This window comes from Lissotriton helveticus, chromosome 5_1 (assembly GCF_964261635.1).
Source record: "Lissotriton helveticus chromosome 5_1, aLisHel1.1, whole genome shotgun sequence".
NCBI lineage: Eukaryota > Metazoa > Chordata > Amphibia > Caudata > Salamandridae > Lissotriton > Lissotriton helveticus.
Genome location: NC_136065.1, coordinates 1,073,070,239 through 1,073,093,230, shown reverse-complemented (window position 1 = coordinate 1,073,093,230; position 22,992 = coordinate 1,073,070,239). Strand labels below are relative to the sequence as shown.

Genomic DNA, 22,992 nt, shown 5'->3' with positions numbered 1-22,992 from the left:
ACCAGGCCGCCCGATCGTCTCGGGCTGTGACTCCATCTTAGAGCCTCTTAGCAAATACATAGATGTTTTCCTCAAGCCGATTGCTGAAGAAACTACAACATATCTACGTGACACACTGCAAACCATCAAGCTTGTAGATGGTATTGACTTCAACACCACATCGCAACTTCTGGTGACTTGTGACATAGTGTCACTATACACAAGCATCCCCCAAACAGAAGCTTTGGATATCATTTGTAGAGTATTGGATAGAAGACCAGCACCGGTGGCGGTGCCCACGGATTTCATCGTGGCATCACTAACTATCGCAATGACGAAGAACTTCTTTCTATTTCAAGGTGACTACTACCTGCAGACCAAAGGAGTCGGAATGGGGGCAGCCTTTGCGCCGGACGTGGCCATTATTTACAGGGATGAGCTCGAACAACAACACATACTCAACGTTACCAACCCCTTTCAGGAACATTTAACCATGTGGTGTCGTTACGTTGACGACGTGCTAATGCAATGGACTGGCGATAGCGAACAATTGGAAGCATTCCACCATTGGCTGAACCACAGAAATGGAGATATCCAATTCACGATGCAATCCAACAATCAGAAGGTAGACTTTCTGGATATCGCAATATTCCATGACAACGATAAACTCTCTACCACACTGTACCGAAAACCTGCTGAACGCAATTCACTCCTACTCTACACCAGCCACCACACAGGAGGTCTGAGGGACACCCTTCCAGTAGGACAGTTCCTACGGATAAGACGAAATTGTACACTGAAAGGAGACTATTTTAAAGAATCCGAAGACCTAAGTTTCAGATTAAGGGCAAGAGGATATCCACGACGTTTGGTCAAAATAGCTCAGAAACGAGCCTGGTACAGCCCTCGGGAAGAACTACTGAATACACAAAAGAACGATACAAAGATGGAGAGGATGATTTGTGTTACCACATTCTGCACTCAATGCAGTAAGATTCGGAAAATCGTTAACAAACATTGGACATTGATCGCTGATGACATTAATCAACCAGACCCACCCATGCACTCCTTTAAGAAATCGAAGAGTATTAGGGACCATGTAGTTTCATCTTTCCTTGATACCCCAGAACCACCCACTCTTCTAACTATGTGGAATTTGCCAACTGTAATAGGTCACTTTAGATGCGGCACATGCAAGGCTTGCCCGACATGCAACCAAACTAAAACATTCACCTATAAACAGCTCAATATAAATCTGATAACTTTGACCAACTGTAACACTGATTGCGTAATATATTGCATTATGTGCCCCTGTGGCCTGGCCTATGTAGGTCAGACACAACAAAAAAATCAAGGTTCGTGTTTTACAACATCAGAGCTGAATCAGATGTGATGTGCAGGGTGCGCCGCTAGTTGACCAATGGAAAACAGCCCACCATACAATAGACACGCTCAGATGGGTGGTCCTTGAGAAAGTCTCTTTAGGCCCCAGAGGTGGTAACATCAGTGCTATTTTGAATCTACGTGAACGTAAATGGATGGCATGTTTAGACACTATCGCCAATGGATTGAATGAACCGGATTCAAGCTTCGCCCAATTAGCATGTCTTAGTTAATTCTGTATTTTCAAGCTTTTGTATCTGCTCTGTCTCCCCTCTGCAGATCAACCACAGATGAACGATCATCGATTTTGTTACTATGTCCTACAATGAATGATGTTAACACTGCTTTAATATATCATACGCATAAGATCGTTGTACTTACATGCTCCTACATTTATTGATTTGTAATGCTGCTATTTGAACTCGCACTAACAATCAAGGCCCCTCTTCCCATCCCTAGAATAATATGCAGACAATTTGGGTCTTCTCGTGTTCATAATTAGGCCCACATTCCGACCCTCCATGTGAGGTAACCTACACAATCGGAACACGATCAATTTCATGGTCCTTGGTTTCATCCGCCCGGGTAGGTCCCTTTGGGTTCAATCCTAATGATTTTTGCCATATCCATCGTGCAGTGCGTTAATCTGTCTCCATCGAGATGGTTGACATTTATCCAACACTCTTGGAGCCTCTTTACTGATTAGGCATTCAACCCCACATTTGTGTATGCTCCGATACTTTGCTATAGGCATCCCGCAGTCTGTCTTTAGTTACCACTATTTTCCTTGCCGGTACTTGCCGGTACGAAATAGACAGGCATTTAGCTGCTGCCCGTACGCGTGGCGGTGACGCGCCGCGCCTCGCGCTTTAAATACAGTGTGTTTACACGCCCAGTTCCCTTTGATTGAAGACAAAGAAAGTCGCATTTGTTGGCCGCGTCCGTAGGTGAGTGCCCGTGGCCACCCCCAGTAATTAGAACCACTGTGTGTGTCATATTTTCGCGTGATTTTTCATCTTTGGTATATGTTTGTTTTAGATGCATTCACGCAACGCCCATAGATGTGCAAACTGATACAGATAATATTTTCTCTCCAACGATCTGGGTAATCGCCACAGACCCCCAGGTAACCACTTATCGATAGCCGAATCTTGTGTTATTTTGCCCTCCTAGATATCTGTGGCCTGTACTTAAGGGTGTTTTAAAATCAGCAAAATGTTGGGAACATCATTGTTTTAAATAGTTAATTTTTGATCCCAGGAGGCCATCACCAAATCTGACGCACGTTTTTATGTTATTCAGACCCAAGCACGAGACGCGCAAGTCGCGTAGCCAGGCATCACCGTTTTCCAGCAACGACCGGGGAGTTTTGAATATACATCCAGGTACACTCCCTAATCGGCTTTTACCTAAGGGCGCTTTAAACCAACATCTGTTGTGAGCACCATTGTTTCAATTAGCTATGTTCGCCTTCTCTGTTTCTTAAATAACCCAGCCAGGATCAGGTTGTTTTCAAGAGACTCCGGGTCTAGTCTATGTCTCGCATGGTTACAGATCAATAAGCCTTATGTTAGATACGGTTCTCTACATTTGGCGCGCATTACGCTACTTAGTATATTGTTTCAACTAGTAGAGCATGCATTCGGCACATTATTGTTGATTGTTCATCAGCTTAATGCAAGCTAATCCTTTGGTTTGCATAGGATAATGACAACTCCCCTGTATGTCTTATTGTAATTTCCCCTCTGTTTTCCATCGGTATGATAGTACGATTGTTTTTAACCCGGCTGGGTATTAGTGAACTACACGACTGTAGACTGATTGGATTTTCCTCTGTTTTCCATCGGTATATTTCTTTTTAACCCGGCTGGGCATTAGTTGACTATATTGTTGTAGCACATGATGAGCTAGTGGTTACGCGACCACCTCTTGGAAACTCACCTTTGTTCATTTATCATCTGTTAGGTTGCTGCTCGCTCGCCTGACTGGAGTCCACGGGCCCTCCCCGTTTTTTCATACTTCCATCACTCGTTGCCACACCCAGTGTAGTGGTAACTCTGGTCATTATTTTTCTCCTCTTGTCCCCCTTTACAAATTTGGTTGACGAAAGGTGTTCCTACACTAGCTTAACTGATGTTATTAAATTCTAGATGCCCTACCCCGACCCCCACCCACCCCATCACCAGTCCTGAGGAAGACCCCACAGTAAGGTTCAAGTAGACCTACACCACAAGGGATCGAAACGTCGACTTACTCTCCTTTGTACATCCTACCCAAGCTCAACAGAACATTCATGACTGTGTACTTATTCATTGGGATAGGAGATCATTTGTTTAGAATTATTTGTTATTATGCTCATGTGTTATCCAACTGTAAAGTACCATGGTGACCACATGTGATTCACGTTAAAGCTTTTTCTCACACTATCCTTAAACCTCACAATTCACTTACCCCTCTCCCTGTCCTTCCTTTCACCCCCCCTTTCTTGGGCAAAAATTGTGATAAAAAAATTTGAAATTGTATGCATAACCAATCTATATAGAGGGTGTGAATAAATAACATTCCTCTTTGAGAACGTCTTTACACTCTGATTTTAATTTTTTGACACGGTTTGTTTAATAATTGTGTGTTTGCGAACTGGGACACCCTCTACATGTAATACTGATCTATCCAGGTCCCAGTACCATTGGGTTAACCCGTTATCTGTAACCAGAAATCAACAGAGCAGGTCCTAGAAAAATGTTGGTGGAAATGAGGGCAAAATTTGCAGTATCTCAATCTAATCAGAACAAGATCCAAGAGGCTTGTGAAGTGCTGGACACCAAGCTAAACGCATTGGGGGAAAGAGTGACAGTGGTAGAAGCAGTGGGAGGGGCCCTGAGTAAAAAAGTGGAGGCCAATCAAAAAGAGATCAGAGCTCTGAGAGCAAATGATAAAAGTATTAATGAAAAGCTTGAATCATTGGAAAACCTGGCAAGGAAGAACAATCTGAGAATTTTGAATGTACCTGAGGGTCGAGAGGGGGCAGATATCAAAAAGTTCACTGTACTACTTCTCAAAGAGTACTTCCCGTGGGTAAAGTGGCTGAACTCGAAGAAGATCTACAGAGGTTACATCGAGACCCATTTGGCAAAAAGAGGAAGACCCAGAGGAAAATACTAATAAACTTTAAAACCTACACCCTCAAGGAAAAGATCCTGAGCAAGGCCCTAAAGAAGGGAAACTACAACAAAGATGGTCATTCTGATAGATACATCTGCCGTGTGGATTCCTCACCTTGTGAATATCCCCCTTGCGCCAGCAACGTTCGGAAATTTTCTTCGTAGTACGCCGACGTGGGCGACGTCACAGGAGCACGGCATCGCGCGCGACTCCGTCTGACGTCACCGACCCCATATCAGGCCCACGCCGGCGTGATGACGTCAGTTCCCTTTTTTCCGCGTCTTCGATGCTAACGGTTTTCGGGATCTTCTGAGATACTTAGTATCTAGCTATTATTTAATTGTCACTGTTTCTCTTTTACGACTTAATTCTTCACCGAAGATGTCGTCGAGGAAAACAGGCTTTAAGCAATGTAGGTCTTGTGCCCGCATGATGTCTATCACTGACCCACATAAGGATTGTTTGTGGTGTCTTGGTTCGGATCACGACGTTAAAAACTGCAGTTCCTGTTTTAAAATGAACCCAAAGGCGCTTCGGGAGCGTGAAGCTAAACTACTTTTAGCGAAGGTAAAACAGGATTCTGGAAGATATTCGAGATCGACGTCGAGACGATCGAAGTCGAAGCAAAGGTCTCGATCGAAGTCGAGATCGGCGTCGAGATCCAGAGCGGGTTCGAGATCTGGGGAGGAGTCGAAATCTAAAGCGAAGTCAAGATCCAGAGAAAGATCTAGATCTAAGTCGGCTTCAGGTCATGCTTCGAGCTCCTCGAGGAGAAAACATAAGAGGAGGAAGCACAGTTCAAGACATCATTCAGGGAAGGAATCCTCTGACTCGAAGAAAAAGTCTCACAAACACCGTAAGGACTTTGTCTCTCCTTCACCTGTCTTGTCAATCGAAGGTTCTCCGACTCCGGAACCGAATCCGGTATCCTCACATCCTTCGGAACATGAAGAGGAAGAGGAGATGATTCCTCAGACTCCGGCTCCAATGGAGACTCCTGCAGACCCAGAAGGTCAGAGTGAGAATGTGTCGGAACAGCCTCCGTTGGAACATCCGGTAGGTCCGTACCCTCCATTTCCTGGTCCTGGTCAGGATCCCTCGCATTTTCTCAATGCGATGTTTGGAGTATATTCCAGGGCGATGTACCCCGCTGGAGCGCCTGTTGGTCCCATGGGTCCATTATCGTACAATCTGGGTATTCCTCAGTCGTACGCCCCAGCTCCATTTATGCCTTTTATGCCGGCGCCTCTTCCACCTTGGCTCGGTACGGCTCCACCGAGGTCTTCGACTCCGCATACGGCTTCGCCGACTCCGAATCGACCTCGTAGTCAAGATCGAGGTACCACACCTGTCCATGATTCTCATCCTACTGCTCCGGCTCCTCGATCGACGTCGGAACCGGCTCCGTCGGAGTCGTTACCGAATCCGTCGACTTCGATTCGATTGGAGTGGTCGAGACGAAGAGCTCAGCGTCTTCTCGAACAAAGGGATGATGAAAGTTCTGATGTGGAGGAAGGCGAACTTCCTGATCATGATGATGATTTCGATGAACTTCGGTATGCTAGTGGTCTGGAACTCTCTCCCGAGTGGGGTCTACCTTCGGCTTCGGATGCTCCATCTATGGATGTGGCTCCCTATCACGTGGTTATTAAGAAGGCTGCTGATCTTCTCAACTTGAAGCTGCCCACAGTTGAGTACAAGCCCAACATCCTTACTGAAGTCTTGCACTCTCCCTCTTCAATTGTGGAACCTACACTGCCATTTACTGATGCCTTGACTGATCCAATTAAAGAGGTTTTGAAGAGACCATTATCTGCTCCTGCAGTTTCGAGAGCTATTGCAAGACGCTATAGGGTGGCTCCAGATGACCCTGCATTCCTTTCTTCACATCCATCTCCGGAAAGTCTTGTGGTACAGGCGGCTTGCTCTAATAGGGTTGCAGGCTCTTTCCCTCAAGTGCCAGCTGACAAAGAATCAAAGAAGTTAGATCAGTCTGCGAAGAAGACTTTCTCTTCTGAGAGCATGGCTCTTAAGTCAACAAATGCTACTTGCCTTTTAGGAAGGTATGTACATGCTCTGATGGACTCAGTGAAGCAATTGTCACCTAAACTTCCTGAGGAAGATAGGAAAAACTTTAATGAAGTGATCTCTGACACTCAAGCTGCTGCGCGCATGGTCATTCAGAGCGGCATGGACACTGTGGATTCTGTTGCTAGAATTATGGGTTCCTCTATTGCGACCAGGAGGGCCGCATGGTTAAAGTCATCGGATTTCTCTGCGGATGTACAGTCTACATTGCTGGACTTGCCTTTTGAAGGAACTGGCCTTTTTGGTAAAAAGGCTGATGTAGCCTTGGAAAGGTTTAGGACAGCCGTGCCACTGCAAGATCTTTGGGTCTACAGATGAGGGTCGACGACTAGAAAATTCAGAGGATTTGGTAGATCTTCTTTTCGTCCCTTCAAGCAAGGTCAACAACAGCAGCAGCAGCAGCAGAACCCTCTATATAAGTCCTATAGAGGTAGACAAAAGGGTCGTGGACGTCAAGTCTCCTCTTCCTCCACTTCCTCCAATAATGCCCAGCCCCCACCCGCATCAGCAAAGCAGCCCTAGATCCACCATTCTGGATCATGTAGGGCCAGTAGGGGGTCGGCTTACTCATTTTCTACGAGATTGGGAATCGGTTTCATCAGATCTTTGGGTTCTCAATCTCGCAGAGAATGGGTATGCTCTTCCTTTTCAGGAGTTCCCTCCCAATTACCCTCCTTGCCAAGGTTTTTGTTCGGAGGACCACCTGCTTCTCCTGCAGGAGGAAGTCCTGGCACTGTTTCGAAAGGGTGCAATAGAGGTGGTTCCAGAGCAGGAGAGGGGTCAAGGGTGCTACTCCCGGTATTTCTTGATTCCCAAGAAGGATGGCAGGCTTCGGCCGATCCTGGATCTCAGGGTTTTGAACCTCTATCTCAAGCAGGAGAAGTTCAAAATGCTCACCCTTGCTCAGGTTCTTCTTGCGCTGATGGAAGAAGACTGGATGGTGTCAATCGACTTGCAGGATGCGTATTTTCACATCCCAATCCTGAAGTCGCACAGGAAGTATCTCCGTTTTACGGTGGGATCGCAGCACTACCAGTTTGCGGTCCTTCCCTTTGGACTTACTACTGCGCCTCGAGTTTTCACCAAGGTGATGGCAGTGGTGGCTGCGCATCTCAGAAGGTCAGGGATTCCTGTATTCCCTTATCTAGACGACTGGCTGATCAAAGCAGAGTCGCCGGAGAAGGTGCTCCATCATCTGCAAGAGACAACTCAGTTGTTTCACAGGTTGGGTTTTTCGATAAACGTACCCAAATCTCACCTGGTGCCCTCCCAGCGCAACCTGTTCATAGGTGCGGTACTGGACACTACTGTATGTCGTGCATTCCCTCCACCTCAAAGGATTCACGACATTCAGGAATGATTCCTTTATTCTACAATGGAGCGGTCGTTCCGGTCCTGAAGGTTCTTCGCCTGCTCGGTCTGATGGCTTCTTGCATTCTGTTGGTCAGTCATGCACGCTGGCACATGAGGGCACTCCAGTGGTGCCTCCGCAGGCAGTGGTATCAGCACAACGGAGATCTCAGGGAGTCAGTGAAGATCTCCAGAGAAGCTGCAGCGGATCTGTCTTGGTGGGGCGTGGAAGGCAATCTGTCGCAAGGAAAGCCCTTTCAACTGCCTCCATCAGTGGCCACAGTGATAACGGATGCATCCACTCTCGGGTGGGGTGCTCATCTTGGAGACCTGGAGGTCAAGGGTCTTTGGTCTCCGGAAGAGAGGTTGTTTCACATCAACCTTCTGGAATTGAGGGTGATACGTTTGGCGCTCAAGGCCTTCCTCCCTTCCCTTCGCGGTCGTTCGGTTCAAGTCCTGACGGACAACACGACTGCGATGTGGTACATCAACAAGCAGGGAGGAGTAGGGTCGCAGTGTCTCTGCAGAGAGGCTCTGCGTCTCTGGTCCTGGGTTCAGGACCATCAGATTTGTCTGGTGGCAAATCATCTGGCCGGAGTTCTGAACGTTCGTGCGGACAGTCTCAGTCGGCAGTTCTCTGCCGACCACGAGTGGAGGCTTCACCCGGAGGTTGTTCACGACATCTTTCAGATGTGGGGGACTCCTCGGGTGGATCTATTCGCCACTCGCGAGAATGCGCACTGCCTGTCATTCTGCAGTCTCCAGTATCCGATGCAAGGAGCCTTGGGGGACGCGTTTCAGTTGAGTTGGGGAAATCAACTCCTTTACGCGTTTCCTCCCATACCCTTGATTCCTCGGGTTCTGAGGAAGATTCGTCAAGACCGGGCCCAAGTCATATTGGTCGCCCCGGATTGGCCAAGAAGGGTGTGGTACTCGGACCTACTCCACCTCTCCTCTCACCCGCCGCTCCGTCTCCCTCACAGGGCAGACCTTCTCTCTCAGATGGAGGGGCAGGTTCTACACCCCCACCTCCAGACATTACACCTTCATGCCTGGAGATTGAACGGGGCAACTTGAGTTCTTTTTCTCTCCCTCACGATGTGGTGGATGTCATTCTCTCTGCCAGGCGTGACACCACTAAGTCCATCTACTCCTATAGGTGGTCGAAATTTGTTTCTTGGTGCAGGGAGAGAGATATTGACCCTTTGAAGGCTCATTTATCTAATATTTTACAATTTGCTCTTTGTCTGGCGCAGCAAGGTTTGGCTGTTGCTACGGTCAAGGGGTATCTTTCGGCCTTATCGGCGTTTCTCTGTTTGCCGGATCAGCCCTCTCTCTTTAAATCTCCGGTGGTTTTGAGATTCTTGAGGGGTCTCATAAATATGTTCCCTCCTACCCCTTTTATTGTTCCTCACTGGGATTTGAATCTTGTGCTGACCTTTTTAATGGGTTCTCCCTTCGAGCCCTTGCACAAGTGTCCATTGAGGCTTCTCTCTTTTAAAACTATCTTCCTCGTTGCAATCACCTCGGCAAGGAGGGTAAGTGAGCTTCAAGCTCTAAGTTCTAAACCCCCATTCCTGACCATTCATGCTGAAAGGATGGTTCTTAGGACCAGGGCTGCTTTTCTGCCTAAGGTGGTGACTCCTTTTCATCTTGGGCAGTCCATTACCCTTCCTACCTTCTATCCTCCCCCACATCCTTCCAAGGAGGAGGAGAGACTGCATCGCCTGGACCCTAAGAGGGCGGTGTCTTTCTATCTGGACAGGACTAAAGACTTCCGGATGGACGACCAGCTGTTTGTTGGTTTTGCTCGCTGCAAGAAGGGCAGAGCGGTGCACAAGCGCACTCTTTCCAGGTGGATAATCTTGTGCATCAAGATCTGCTACTCCCTTGCGGGTAAGGACCCTCCTGAGGGTATTAGAGCACATTCAACTAGGGCAAAGTCTGCAACATCTGCTTTGTCTAGGGGTGTACCTGTTGAGGATATTTGCAGGGCCGCGACTTGGGCCTCCCTCCACACTTTCGCGAAGCATTACTGCTTGGATACCGAGGTGAGGAGGGATGGCCACTTCGCGCGCTCTGTCCTCCAAGATTTCCTGGTGTAGCAGAGTGGACACCCTCCTCCGGGAGTGGGGACTGCTGTGGGAATCTATTCACAAGTTGAGGAATCCACACGGCAGATGTATCTATCAGAAGAACAAGTTACTTACCTTCGGTAACGCTTTTTCTGGTAGATACTATATCTGCCTGTGGATTCCTCACTGACCCACCCGCCTCCCGTTGTCCACTCTGCTATACCTGGTCTTTCTGTATATATGGTTTATACTATTGTATTGATTTTGTTCTATATGTACTGTGTACATTGTATATTTGCATATTTGCTATCGTTGGTCCGTCCGTGTGCCTCGAAGGCACGGAAAAAAGGGCGGAACTGACGTCATCACGCCGGCGTGGGCCTGATATGGGGTCGGTGACGTCAGACGGAGTCGCGCGCGATGCCGTGCTCCTGTGACGTCGCCCACGTCGGCGTACTACGAAGAAAATTTCCGAACGTTGCTGGCGCAAGGGGGATATTCACAAGGTGAGGAATCCACAGGCAGATATAGTATCTACCAGAAAAAGCGTTACCGAAGGTAAGTAACTTGTTCTTTAGAATCCGCTCGGATATTTCTAAGGCTACCCAGGACAGACAATGGGAGCTAGGGCAACAGATGCAGGAGCTACGATCTCTCGGGTCTTACGGATGAAGTTCCCAGCAGCCCTCAAGATCATGTGGAGAAATAAAATGCACAACATCAGGGATCCGAAGAAGGTCGAGCACTTTGTGGAGCAAATGGAAGATCAAATGCAAGATTATCATTAGAAGACGTTCAGTATTAATAAGGCGAGCATGGAGCTCAAAGAGGGCAAGTAATACAGTCCTGAAACGGAAAGAGGGAGGCTTCTCCAGGGAGGGAAATTTTAACTCGCCCAAAAGAAAAAATAAAATAAAAATGCAAACGCATGGGCGGGGAGCAAATTAGGGGGAAAAAAATTGTCCTCAAAAGGAAAAAAAGGGGGAGTACAGGACCAGCAGATTTTACCAGGATGTTCCCAGGAAAATACGGAGAAAATAAAGAAAGATCCGAAATTAATTAACATACTCTTGTGGAATGTTAATAGTCTCAGAACTAAAAGCAGGAGAAGGTGGATTCTCGAATACCTGAAGTTAACAGATAGTGAAGTTATTATACTACAGGAAACACACTTTTCAAAAAGGAATGGGAAGAAATCATAAAGAAGCTGAGCTGGGTCGATGCATATGTTTGTACAAACCAAGACTGCTCCATTAAAGGAATAGCCATACTAAAAAAAAATTAAAAAAAAAAAACACTCAAGGCCAAAATAGAGTCCGCGGAAGTGGATAAAAAAGGAACATGGGCAGTCACCAGTGTAATATTACACAACAAACTATACACCATCCTGGGATACTACGGCCCCAACACGGACGACCCTGCACCCCTACAAAAGCTGTACACGCAACTACTATCGGCAATCTCCCCGGCAATACTAGGGGGTGATTTTAATATGGTTGTAGACCCTAGGGTAGATCGATTCCACCAGAGAAACAAGCAAACTTACTAAAAATGGAGGAGTGGCTGGGGCTCTGTATAAAAGACCTGGGTTTGGCAGACCTCTGGAAAGAGAAAGGTGACAAAAAGCAAGCCTTCACATTCCACAACAAAAAACTAGGACTCCAGTCCAGAATTGATTATTTCTTAGTGGATAGATGCCTAGTGGAAAATGTGCAGAAAATAGAACACTTGCCGGCCCACCTAGCTGACCACTCGACGGTTCAATTAAAAATACAAATGGAAAAAAACTACTCCTTACCAAGATGGACCGTCAATCACACTTCTGTTAGATCCGTAAAGAAGAACTTAAATTAGAGACAGACATTTTCTTTAAAAACAACAAATCTGGCACCTCGAAACAAGTCACCTGGGTCGCATACAAGGCAGTAATAAGGGGCAAATTACTAAGTCTGGCAGCACATAAATCAAAGATAACAAAACAAGAGATAGGACATTTAGAAAACACCATAAAGTCACTTGACATAGAAATAGCAACAGGAAACGTAACACCCTATAAGGAGAAAATGGAGGCGGACAGGCAAAAACAAAAAGAATCGCTTACAGAAATTCTAGAGAACAAAGTGAGAGAGAAATGGGAAACCAGTAAGTTGTCACACTATGAATATGGAGAAGGGTGTGACAAGATGTTGGCATGGAAAACAAAAACTGACCAAACCAGGAACAAAATAGTCAGCATCCAGCAGCAAAACTATACAGAACCAAGTTCAGAGGATTCCGTGATTATGCAAGAATTCACAACTTTCTTTGCAGACTTTACACTGAGGATACTAACCCAACTGACGAACAACTTAGAGTATCTTGACTGCCAGGCCCTTCCCACACTATCAATCGAAGGAAAAGATTTAAATGCCAAAATTACAAATAAAGAAGTTGAAGAAGTAATAAGGGGGTTAAAGAGAAGGAAAGCAGCAGGCCCTGACTCCTTACCAAATGAGGTCTTTATTAAACTAAGTGGAGTCCTGATCTCCCCCTAACAGATCTATTTAGCACAATCTATGTAGAAAAAGGCAATCTCCCAGACTCTTGGAATGACGCAACAATTAACATTTTATTAAAACGAGGTAAAAATCTGGTGAATTGTGAGTCATACCGGCCCATCTCCTTACTAAACTGCGACTACAAGATATTCACGCAGATCATGGCAAAAAGGCTAGGGAGAATAGCAGGAACCCTGATCAACACTGACCAGAAAGGTTTTGTGAAAGGCAGACAAATGCAAGACTTAACACATGAACTTTTTGGGGCAATAGACATAGCCATTAATGAAGAAACGCCCCTATCCATAATCACCTTCGATGCAGCCAAAGCATTTGATGGAGTAAATTGGGCATTTTTAAACAGGGTATAAAACAAATATAATCTGGGAGAGAATTTTCATACAATGGTCGAGGAACTCTACAGAAGACCAAGGGCCAAGATTTTAGTCAATGGAAACCTCACGGAAAACATAGAGATCAAGAGAGGAACAAGACAAGGGTGTCCCCTGTCTCCTCTACTTTTCAATTTATATATTGAACCCCTGGCAAATAGCCTCAGAAATCACCCTTTCATATCTCCCTTTGTGTACCTAGGATGGGAAAAAAGGTCGCTCTGTATGCAGACGATCTAATGATTTTCACAATCTACTTTGATTGCTCCATTAGATCAATAGAAGAAACTCTGTCCAACTTCGGTAAGGTATCTGGGTATCAGACTAACCAAGCAAAAACGGAAATCATGAGCTGGAATGCACAAATTAGCAACCCCTATACTAAAGATAAAATAAGGTATTTATGCATTGATCTGGTTAAGGATCTAGACAAAGTGACACAGATAAACCTTAACAGAATTGCTGGTGAAGTCCGAAAACTACTTAAAGTATGGGGAGGTCTCCCGCTGAGCTTTCTTGGAAAATCAAACATAATAAAAATGTCCATCCTACCAAAGTTTACATATGTTTTCAGCACTATACCGTTAGAATTTGAGGGAGTCGATAAAGAAACTCCAAGGGGAGCTCACAAGTTTTATTTGGTCATCGAAAGGAACAAGAATAGCGTGGAGCAAACTAAGGAGGAAAAAAGAACAGGGGGGGGATAGCAAGCCCTGATCTACTCGAATATTATAGAGCCTTCAAATTTAAATTCACATGGTCCTTACTGAGAAATTACGAGCACTATCCAGAATATTTACAAGCAATGACGGGAAGAGTAGGTAATTTCCTATATAAATTTGGCCACTCAAAATATTTTAAAAAGGTGAAGTTAAAGGTCCTCAAGTCCGCAGCAAAACTATGGTACCACATAAGAAACATCCTGAACATACCATATTACAGCAAGTTCGTCCCCATATGGGAGTCCCCAGGTACTCCAGACTTCCTCTAAGACATCCTGGCCATCCTGCTGAAAACAGCAGGTATCAAGGAGTGGAGCCAACTGATGATGGAGAACACCATAGTCGAATGGGATCAACTAACAGAAACAAGCTTCTTTGTATTAGTGTCCTCCAGGTCATGCAGTACTACCGGCATAAGGAAACAAATTGTTAAGGTGTGTTTGTAGCCAGGTCTAACAGCTAGGCGCTACTGGGCTTGGCGTTGACTGCCACAGTAATCTAGCACATAATTCACCAAATTTTGCACAATCTTCCTAACTTTAATGATTTCAGGATAATATCATAATTTTGCTTTCTGGTGTCTCCTCCCATTATGGTAGCTTAAATGACGTTCACACCTGACCAAACAATACAAGTTTAACTTAGAAACAAATTCCAAATTGAGGTGGGCCTAGATACATACTTAAACCACACACTGTCCAAAGATGACATCAAACCTAAACATGATTGCCAAAGCTGTTTTTTATTTTTTTTAAATCATTGTGCATTAAAAAATGTGCAATCCTGATATTACTGAACTGGTAGCACTTGTACTTAAGAACGAGGCACATTATATCTCATCAGAAAATAGTTCCCATGCTTTTAACCAGATTTAAAAAGATTTGCAGAGCACCATTACTAGCGACATTTGGTGCATCCATACATAAAGTAATTATGACTGATGTCAGTACCAAAGTTCTATGCTCCGCATATACGCAGGTTGTTAGTAGCAAGAAGAAAAATGTTGCTTTCAATTAGAGCATTGAAGGGATCAGAAGTGAACTTTTCCATGCTAGAGCCATAAGCTGTAGCTTATGGGCTATCCAGCACTTCGAGCTCTTTTCATGAGGCTTACCGCTTATCAGGCCCAACCACAAACACAGGGTTTTTATTTTCACATAAGACTGCCACCGTAGATTGGCAGATTGCTGCTAGGTTTAGATGGGTACAACTTTACGGTAGAATACCTTCCTGTTCCAACAAATGTTATAGCAGGATGTCTGTCCTGCATCCCCCTAAATGATCCAGATGAGGTGGAAGAAGTTAAAGGGCTTTGTTCCAGCCTTAAAACTTCATAGTTTAGAACAGTACTATGAAAAACAACCCCTAAGGGAAGACCAGACCATGAAAAGAATTCCAATCATGGTGCAAAATACTTGCTCCCAGAGACCAAACTTAGAAGATGAAGAGAGCCCTCATAGAATACCAAGGAGGAATTTCTTTTTACAGATTTAAAATTATGCAATTCGAAAATCATTTCACCCTAGATGTTATGGGAGCGCATTGTTGTCCTTGGACATGAAGAGCTTCTAGGACGGAGCCTAACCTAAAGTCCAGCGTGAGAGCACAGTACTTGTGGCCTGGTTTAGTCTACATGGTAGAGAGCAAAGTAAAAAAAAAAACACAGCCTCAGCATGATCAAAGTGGTCTGTGCTGAAAGTGACAAGCTTGGAGTTATATGCAGACCTCCACTCCTGGACATAATTGGGCTATTCATGACTTAGATAGGAACAGCAGGTTCATACTACTGCTAGTGAATTTCCACTGAGGCACTGCTGACTTACACGTCTGAGGGAATGCAAAGGTTTCTCAAGGAAATGTCTATATCCCTTTTAGGGAATCTCTAGACGATCAGGTTAGTTCCTCCTAGGCCACCGGTGGTCACCAAGGGTTGACCCAAGTGGCTGGTAGTCCTGTCATAGGAAGACCTGAAGATCATGCTTCATCACTGGCCGCTCCTCGTCAGGGTGGCGCTGCAATGCCTGATGGGCCTGGGGGCTCTTTATCGGAGATCTTTAGGATCTGAGGGTGCCGTATGGATGAGTGCAAGTGAGGGGGCTACCTAACAGTGTAGCTAGTGGAGTGAGTGAATGCTAGCTAAAATAGACTCTGGAATCCAAAGGACAAGTTTATATGGAGAACAGATACCAGGTCTAGCTAAAAACAGAGGTGCTATCGTGTGGTCTTGAAGTACCAGGATAGCTTCTAATGTGGAGTGGTCAATATGTTTCGTGCTCCGGGTGCCCAGTGATCAGGCGACACTTCATCAGGACCAAAGAAAGTGAGGTAAGCCCTTGTCTGGGGCTTTAGGTCTCTCCTCTAATAGGGGTTGCCCTAGTAAGGTTATCCGGCTTCACCTTTGACTGTATGCTGGTTTCTTGTTCCACCTAGAAGAGAGATAGACATAAGGAAAGATACATACGACAGGAGTTAAAAGGCTAAATTCTCAGTCACCCTAGTGGTATTAGGTGAATTCATCCAAGTGTTTAGCAAGGGTGATGTGTCTGACTGGTCATACCATGAAGTAACCAACGTTTGTTGAATGAAGTTCAGTGATCCAAACTCTGCAAACTTACAGTAAAAATAATGGTAAGAACACAGAGTAACCGTGTGGATAATGGTGTAAATATATACATCTCTCAACCGCTCACGTGATGTGTTGGCAGAAGGCTTACATACGTGTGTGGTATTATATACATTGGATATGGAAGTGACTTACCTCAAGAGAGGTGGAATAACGCTCCTTAGGAAGGATGGAGGGTCCTGGTCAATGAGAGGCACATCTTCATTGGGAAAGGAGAAGACGCATTCAGGGTTGTAGGGTGCATATCTGGTGCCTTGTGCTCATGTTAACATGTACTCTTTTATTATAAGGAACTGTCAAATGTAGTAGAGGACTGCGTGCCTTTATATCAACAACATAAAGGCAGGTACATATGTTGAAAACGTCTCTAACAAAACAGGTTCCAGTTTGAATAAAATCCATTATGTGCTGCTATCTCTGAAAAAGCCATCCAAGCTGTAGAGTAGTGTATGAGAGGCCAGGGAATGCAGTAGAGAAGTGCTTTTGTGAGGAGGCACCGCCCATGTTGAGTGTGTGCTCCCTCCAGGAGTGGGGGTTGTAGAAAGAGCAGTATGCCCAGTTCGGTTGTGGCAGGGGAGATCCCTTGTCGTATAGTAACATTTCTGGTGTCTGCACCCTGTCTGAGCAAATAGCGGAGCCAATCCTGTGCTCGTGTGTATTGTTCAAACGAAGGTCACTGGCAGTATTGATAGTAAACCCGGCTAGGCAGAATAATTTTCCAGTGCTGCGCGGCCCAAGCATGCCGATTCAAAAACGATGGTTAGGAGCCAGGGAAAGTTGTTGGTTAGATCTGCCCGTATTTACTAAGAACTAATCATTGCATGCATGAGTGAGTCACAGGGAACGAGGGGCCATCCTCTGTAACTGAGTAAAACCTTTATAGAGCGGGTCTTAACCCAATGCTACACTAGAAGTCTAAGAAGGTCCCCAATCCCTGCAAACTTACTTGTTGGTGGTCGGGACTCAATGGTCTCACCTACCTTCCTCCATCGTCCTGGAACACCTTGACTGTGAGGCGGCATTTCTCACATAGAGGTGCTGGTCTCGTGGTGAATTTCCACTAAGGAACTGCTGACTGACACTTCTGAGGAAATGCAAAGGTTTCTCAAGGAAATGTCCATCTCCCTTTGAGAACATTTCTCTGTTACCCATGACCAATGACCTTGTGTAAAGGATAAATATATTCACCACGAATACTTTTCCTCTGCAGGGAAGTACAACACGGTCATTTCAACAACGTGTTATAATAACGCATACCATTGCTCTGCAAGTTGGAACGACGACTTGCTGAGAGAGCAGAAGGTGTTGGATTTAAAATCCAACACCTTCCCTACTGCTGCACATACTGATGTTGGAATAGTAAATTATAATATTCCAACATCCAGCACTCCCCTCCCCCCCAGCCCCGCCGCAAGTCGTTGTTACGACAAGCGGAGTAATGGTATGCGTTGTTACAATGCGGTTGTTACAACGATCGAGTTGTAATTCCCTGCGGGGAAAAAGCATGCATTAAAAAGCGGTATATTCCACCAAAATACATCGTATGAATTTCTCCTTTTGAATCCTTAAAAACTAGAAATGTTGACACCAAAATGTGCCTGCCTTGTCAGTTTTGGGTGGCAAGGTGATAAGATACTAAAATTCCAACAAGAAGAGATGTGAGAAATACCAAAGGAGGTGTAAAATATGACCGGAATGACAGTGTTCAAGGTGTGAAGGAAATGGATTGGAAAGTGGAGGCATGATAAATGTCGAGAGATGATCTGTCTCTGGTCCTTTAGAAATGTTAGTAGTTAACAGAGAATGTGGTAACACTTGACAGACCTGGAGCATGAATCAGTTGAGCAGAACTTGTACATCGGAGACATTTTCTTCATCGCGGACACTGAACCTTGATTCTTCAATCGAAATCCTTACCGCTGCTCTATCAAAGTAAGAAATGCAATAAATATTCTTACTAATATAATTTTACCTTTCCATTTCTTTGACAAGTTGTCTTTGACAAGTTGTGTCCTCACTGCATTTATTACCATCTACACGTACTCCAGTATTAGACCCTCTTGTGGACGATAATATGTTGTAAAATACACTTTTTCCCTTTTCCTGATTATCCTTGGCACATCCTTCTTCCCTTACCCCTCACTTTTCTTCCTCAGTGTTTATGCCCCTCCATCTATATTGTCTTTTCAATGTGGTATAGATTCCATTCTCCTCTGGATCCTGGGGGCTGTTGATGATGGTATTACAATTGTCTGTCTTCCCCCTCAACAATCATGTATTTTTGTTTTCACAATCCTGGTGGTGCACACACCTGTACCTTTTGACTGATGACCAAACTGTCCTGTAAGCAAAATCTTGGTGCCAGCTAGTTAAGAAAACTGCATCACATTTTGCATGAATAAAATCTCCAAATAGATATGTTTGGATAAACATGGAGAAAAGCTCCAATCTTTTGTTTCTGGATGGTCAGGTGAAGTGCCTTGATTAAATTGTGTGTTCTTTGGTGGTCTCTGAAATTTCAGTAACACTAAATTACCAAATCATTTTACAAATTTAGTTGAATTTCTTGTAGTGTAACTCATGATCCTGAACAGTTATTTTTGCACACCTGAATGGGTGCTTAAGAATTTGCTGTATAGAAGGAAAAATGAAGGGGTCCTGGGAGACTTCCTCCATTCTTGGAGGCAGGATTGGCTTTCTTAATTGGCATAGAAGGATGTTGGGTGCTCAATCATTTCCCACTCCATGAGAAAGTTGTGGGTCCTACGTGTTGAGGAATTTGTGCTTGGTCCTTCTCCAGGAATCTATGGCTCAAACGTTTTGCCACTAGACTCAAACTTGTTAATGTGTTTACACCTTTTAAACAGTCTCACCCAACCTGGGATTAAATATTGTAGTATTTCTTATCATTTGAACCACAATTTTCATAGGGATTTAAACCGGAATGAGGAGTGTCACACTTTTGGTGGCCATTGTAGCAGCTCTGGAGATCTGTTGGCTTTGTTGACCAATGAACTTTGGGTTACTTTCCAATTACTATTTGACTAGTTAATAGGTGGTGTATGAATTCCATGTGAAGTGCCTTTTCTGATTTATTTTCTGGTGCTAAATACGCCACCCATGACTTTGATATGAAGGGGTTACTAGTAATTTGTACTGAACCAGGATTGTGCATACTCTGTAGTGTTTGCCCCATACAGTTACCCTAATCCTGTCATAGAGGCACATTAGTCATTAGTACTCTATTTTTCAGTGGATTGAAATTTATTTTCCAACCTTTAAGAACCCATGTTTATGCTTTTGGAACTAAAGCTTTATTTGGTTATCTACACGTCACCCAGTTATGTATGTGACCTATCACCCCCACCCCCAACCACCATCTTTTTTGCAAACTTAAGGATTACTTCCATCAATTCGAAAGCTGATTCCTTGTTTGGTTAGGACAGTTCTCTGTGTTACAGCGACCCACTTATGCTCCACCCCTGCCGCCTGATATTGCCTGTATTTCCTGGACTAAATAGGACTATGACATAAGTAAATTAATTTAGCCAACATAATAGCACATATATAATCAGTTGTTAAGCTGTGCTTTTGTCACCACACCCATCTTGCCAAGCCTCTGCTTTGTGTACAGCATACACACACCAACTTTACAAAATAATCAAATTAATTGGTGGTTTTGTCCATTTAGTATTCATTACTGCTAAGGTAACAAGTGAGGGGGTGAGCTGTGCATGTGATTTGCCACTTTTTAGGGCAGATACGATTTATCTTGCCTGCCTTTAAAAAAGAAAGCTGTCTCAGGCATGTGAAGGAGTAAGAACAAGCATTACCACAGAAAGGAAAGCAAAGGAATGCAATTTTTTATATTGTTTGCTGCTTTGCTAAACCTTACGACATTCAGTTACCACTATTTATTCACCAGTGAAAAACTGTTGGTTGCATAGATAATTTATGCTACTTTTTTACTTTAATTCAATAGTGCGAAGCGGGTATCGCATTCAGGCCAATCAGCAGGATGACTCAATGAGAGTTCTGTATTATATGGAAAAAGAGTTGGCAAATTTTGATCCTGCAAGGCAAGGAGAGGTCAGAGATAAATGTAAGTTTTGATCTTTACTTGTTTTCTCTTTTCTTGGAAAGACTTGCTTGCCCTGTTGTATTTTTCTCTTTATCAGATGTTTCTCCATTAATCATTACTGAACACTAAATATTTTTTCCCACTAGTTCACTAACTATTTTTAGGTCTCCGCCTAGCGAAGGCTGCGCTTGCGCAGTCTCGCTGGGGAGAACTGATGTTTTGCAGAGTGGGGCTTGAACCCGCCCCTCTTCTCCATTGGCTGGCTTCCTAAACTGAGACCAGCCATTGGAGGAGAGGGGTGTCACTCCGTTTAAGCCCCGTCTTTTTGGGATTCGGGTGTGTTTTTTTTAACTTTCTTTCTCTCCTCTTCCCATTGGCTGGATTTTTATCTTCCAGCCAATGGGAAGTGGAGAGAAAGAAAAACACGCCCCCGAATCCCAAAATGACACTGTGTTTCTCCGAGGCATTTCTGCTGGGCCTCGGAGAAACGTGGTGGTGTTTCCGGAGTTGCTCGGCTCCGCTCGCCTCCCCCCTTCCCTCTACCGCAGCTCTCCTCTTCCCGCTCTCGCCGCCCCCTTCCCTCTGCCGCAGCTCTCCTCCTCCCGCTCTCGCCCCCCCCCCTTCCCTCTGCCCTTGCTGCCGCGAACACGGGAGCAGCTCGCCTCAATCTCCGCTCTCAGCCCCAATTCTCCGTGGCAGGAGGAGCCATTGACACTGCGAGAGGCAGAGCTCGGAGGAGGAGGGGCGCGAGTAAGAAGCTCCAGCCAATGACAGGCCACTGCATGGAACTTACACTCTATCGCAGCCAACCGCAGTGCCTCTCTGGCTGTAGTGGGGGTGAGTGAGCGGGGTCGGTGCTTACAGACCGGGGAATGTTGTTCCTGAGACGTGGAGGGAGCAGGAGGCACGGGTGTCTGGCGCTTCCCCAGGGACGTTCGAACCGAAGAAGCTATTGGTGCGCAATGGCTCCCAGATCTAGTTGGTGCTAGAAGGCGTTGACGTCACAACAGCGGTGGTCATGGCGGCTGGAAACAAAGTTGCGAGAGAAACAAGTGCGCGGCTAGGAATCCCGGGGACCTCGCCGGCGGGGCGCTTCGACTTCACCACACACCAGGCAAAAGTGCAAGAGGTTTTTTTCTATTTCGGGTCACCCATCCCATGTGGAGAGCAGCACGACCTTCCTCCAAAGAGATCTGCTTACTCTGAGTCACCTCTGTCCTCGCCAACCTAAATGCATGACACCTTAATTGCGTAATGGTGAGTTTCCAGTACATGACTGAAGTTCGTAATAAGGTGGCAGATTTTTTTAACAGATTGCCTCTTCCTTGGACAGAAGTACAAGATGGGGATATTTGAACAATTCATTGGGACCTGTTTGGGTGAGGGAACAAGTGTAATTCCACCAGAAGAATGGAGTCAAGCGTAGGAAGACGATCTGGTGTTGGCAGAGGCTAAGGCTAGGATCACAGGAGGGTGGCCTACTAAGAGCTGTGTTTCTTCAGAGTTGAAGGTATTTTGGGAGTTGAGACGAGAGTTGTGAGAGGGGGAGAACCTGCCCCAACCCTACTGTCTGCCCTTGACTCGGCCAGTGCCTGCCTGCATCTACTCCAGTGAGTGTTAGTTCTCTCCACTCTGTGCTCCATCTGCTTCTCTTGCATCCCTACCTGCCCCAACCACCGCTCCGCCCTGGACCCCCCAAGTGCCTGCCCTCATCTACCCCAGTGTCAGTCTCTCCACTCTCTGCCCCATTTGTTCCACTAACTGCCCCTTCTCATGCATCTGTACCTGCCCCAGCCCTTCGGTTTGCCCTTGACGCCGCCTGTAACTGCCCGCATCTACCCCAGTGAGTGTCCGTTCTCTCTACTATGTGCTGCATCACTTTCTGCCCCATCTCTTCCTTAAATTCCCTCAAACTGCCCCTTCTCTTGCATCCGTACCTGCCCGAACTCTACGGTCTGCCTTTGACCCCACCAGTGCCTGCCCTCATCTACCCCAGTGTCAGTCTCTCCACTCTCTGCCCCATCTGTTCCTCTAACTGCCTCTTCTCTTGCATCTGTACCTGCCCCAGCCCGCCCTTGACCATGAACCTCATCCACTCCATTAAGCATAATTTCTTTACACTCTATCCCCACTGCCCCATATCTGTTCCTCTAATTGCCCTTTTCCTGCCTCTTCATCTGCCCTTACACGCACCATCAATCTGACATATTTACGTCCCTGTCCTGCTGCCCTCTGACTCGAATACCTCCTTTATCTGCCCCTTTGCTGATCCTTTCTCGTCCCTCCATGGTCTCTATTAGTCTCTGACATACTTGCTCCTGCCTGGTTTACCCTCCAGCTGCCCCAGCTCCCTTCCTTAAACCCACCCTGCGCCTCTCAGCTCCTCTATCACCCTGTCCACATGACCCAACCCTCTTCAATATATCTTTTGAGTGTTTATTTTTCTTTCTCACTTTTTTTCTCGATTTCTCATTTTTTTTGTCCGCACCCGTGGTTCCTGTCCTTGTTTCTCACCGTCCTTACTTATCTCGCTCCATTTTGTACTTTCTTGCTTTTATCCTTCACTGTTCATCCCCTTTTCATTATATCTTCTTCTGTGT

At 45.5% G+C, this 22,992-nt stretch overlaps 1 protein-coding gene across 4 annotated transcripts in view; it reads left to right on the top strand.

Annotated features, from left to right (window-relative positions):
• Positions 1–22,992, top strand: part of LSR (lipolysis stimulated lipoprotein receptor) — a 314,698-nt gene that overhangs the window by 254,003 nt on the left and 37,703 nt on the right. For 2 of the 4 annotated variants that reach the window (XM_078643633.1, XM_078643634.1), the window contains one exon: positions 20,294–20,413. The exons of the other annotated variants lie outside the window; for them this stretch is intronic. In XM_078643633.1, the coding sequence (XP_078499759.1) occupies positions 20,294–20,413 (120 nt within the window). The remainder of the gene's footprint in view (positions 1–20,293; positions 20,414–22,992) is intronic. 4 annotated transcript variants of the gene reach the window in all.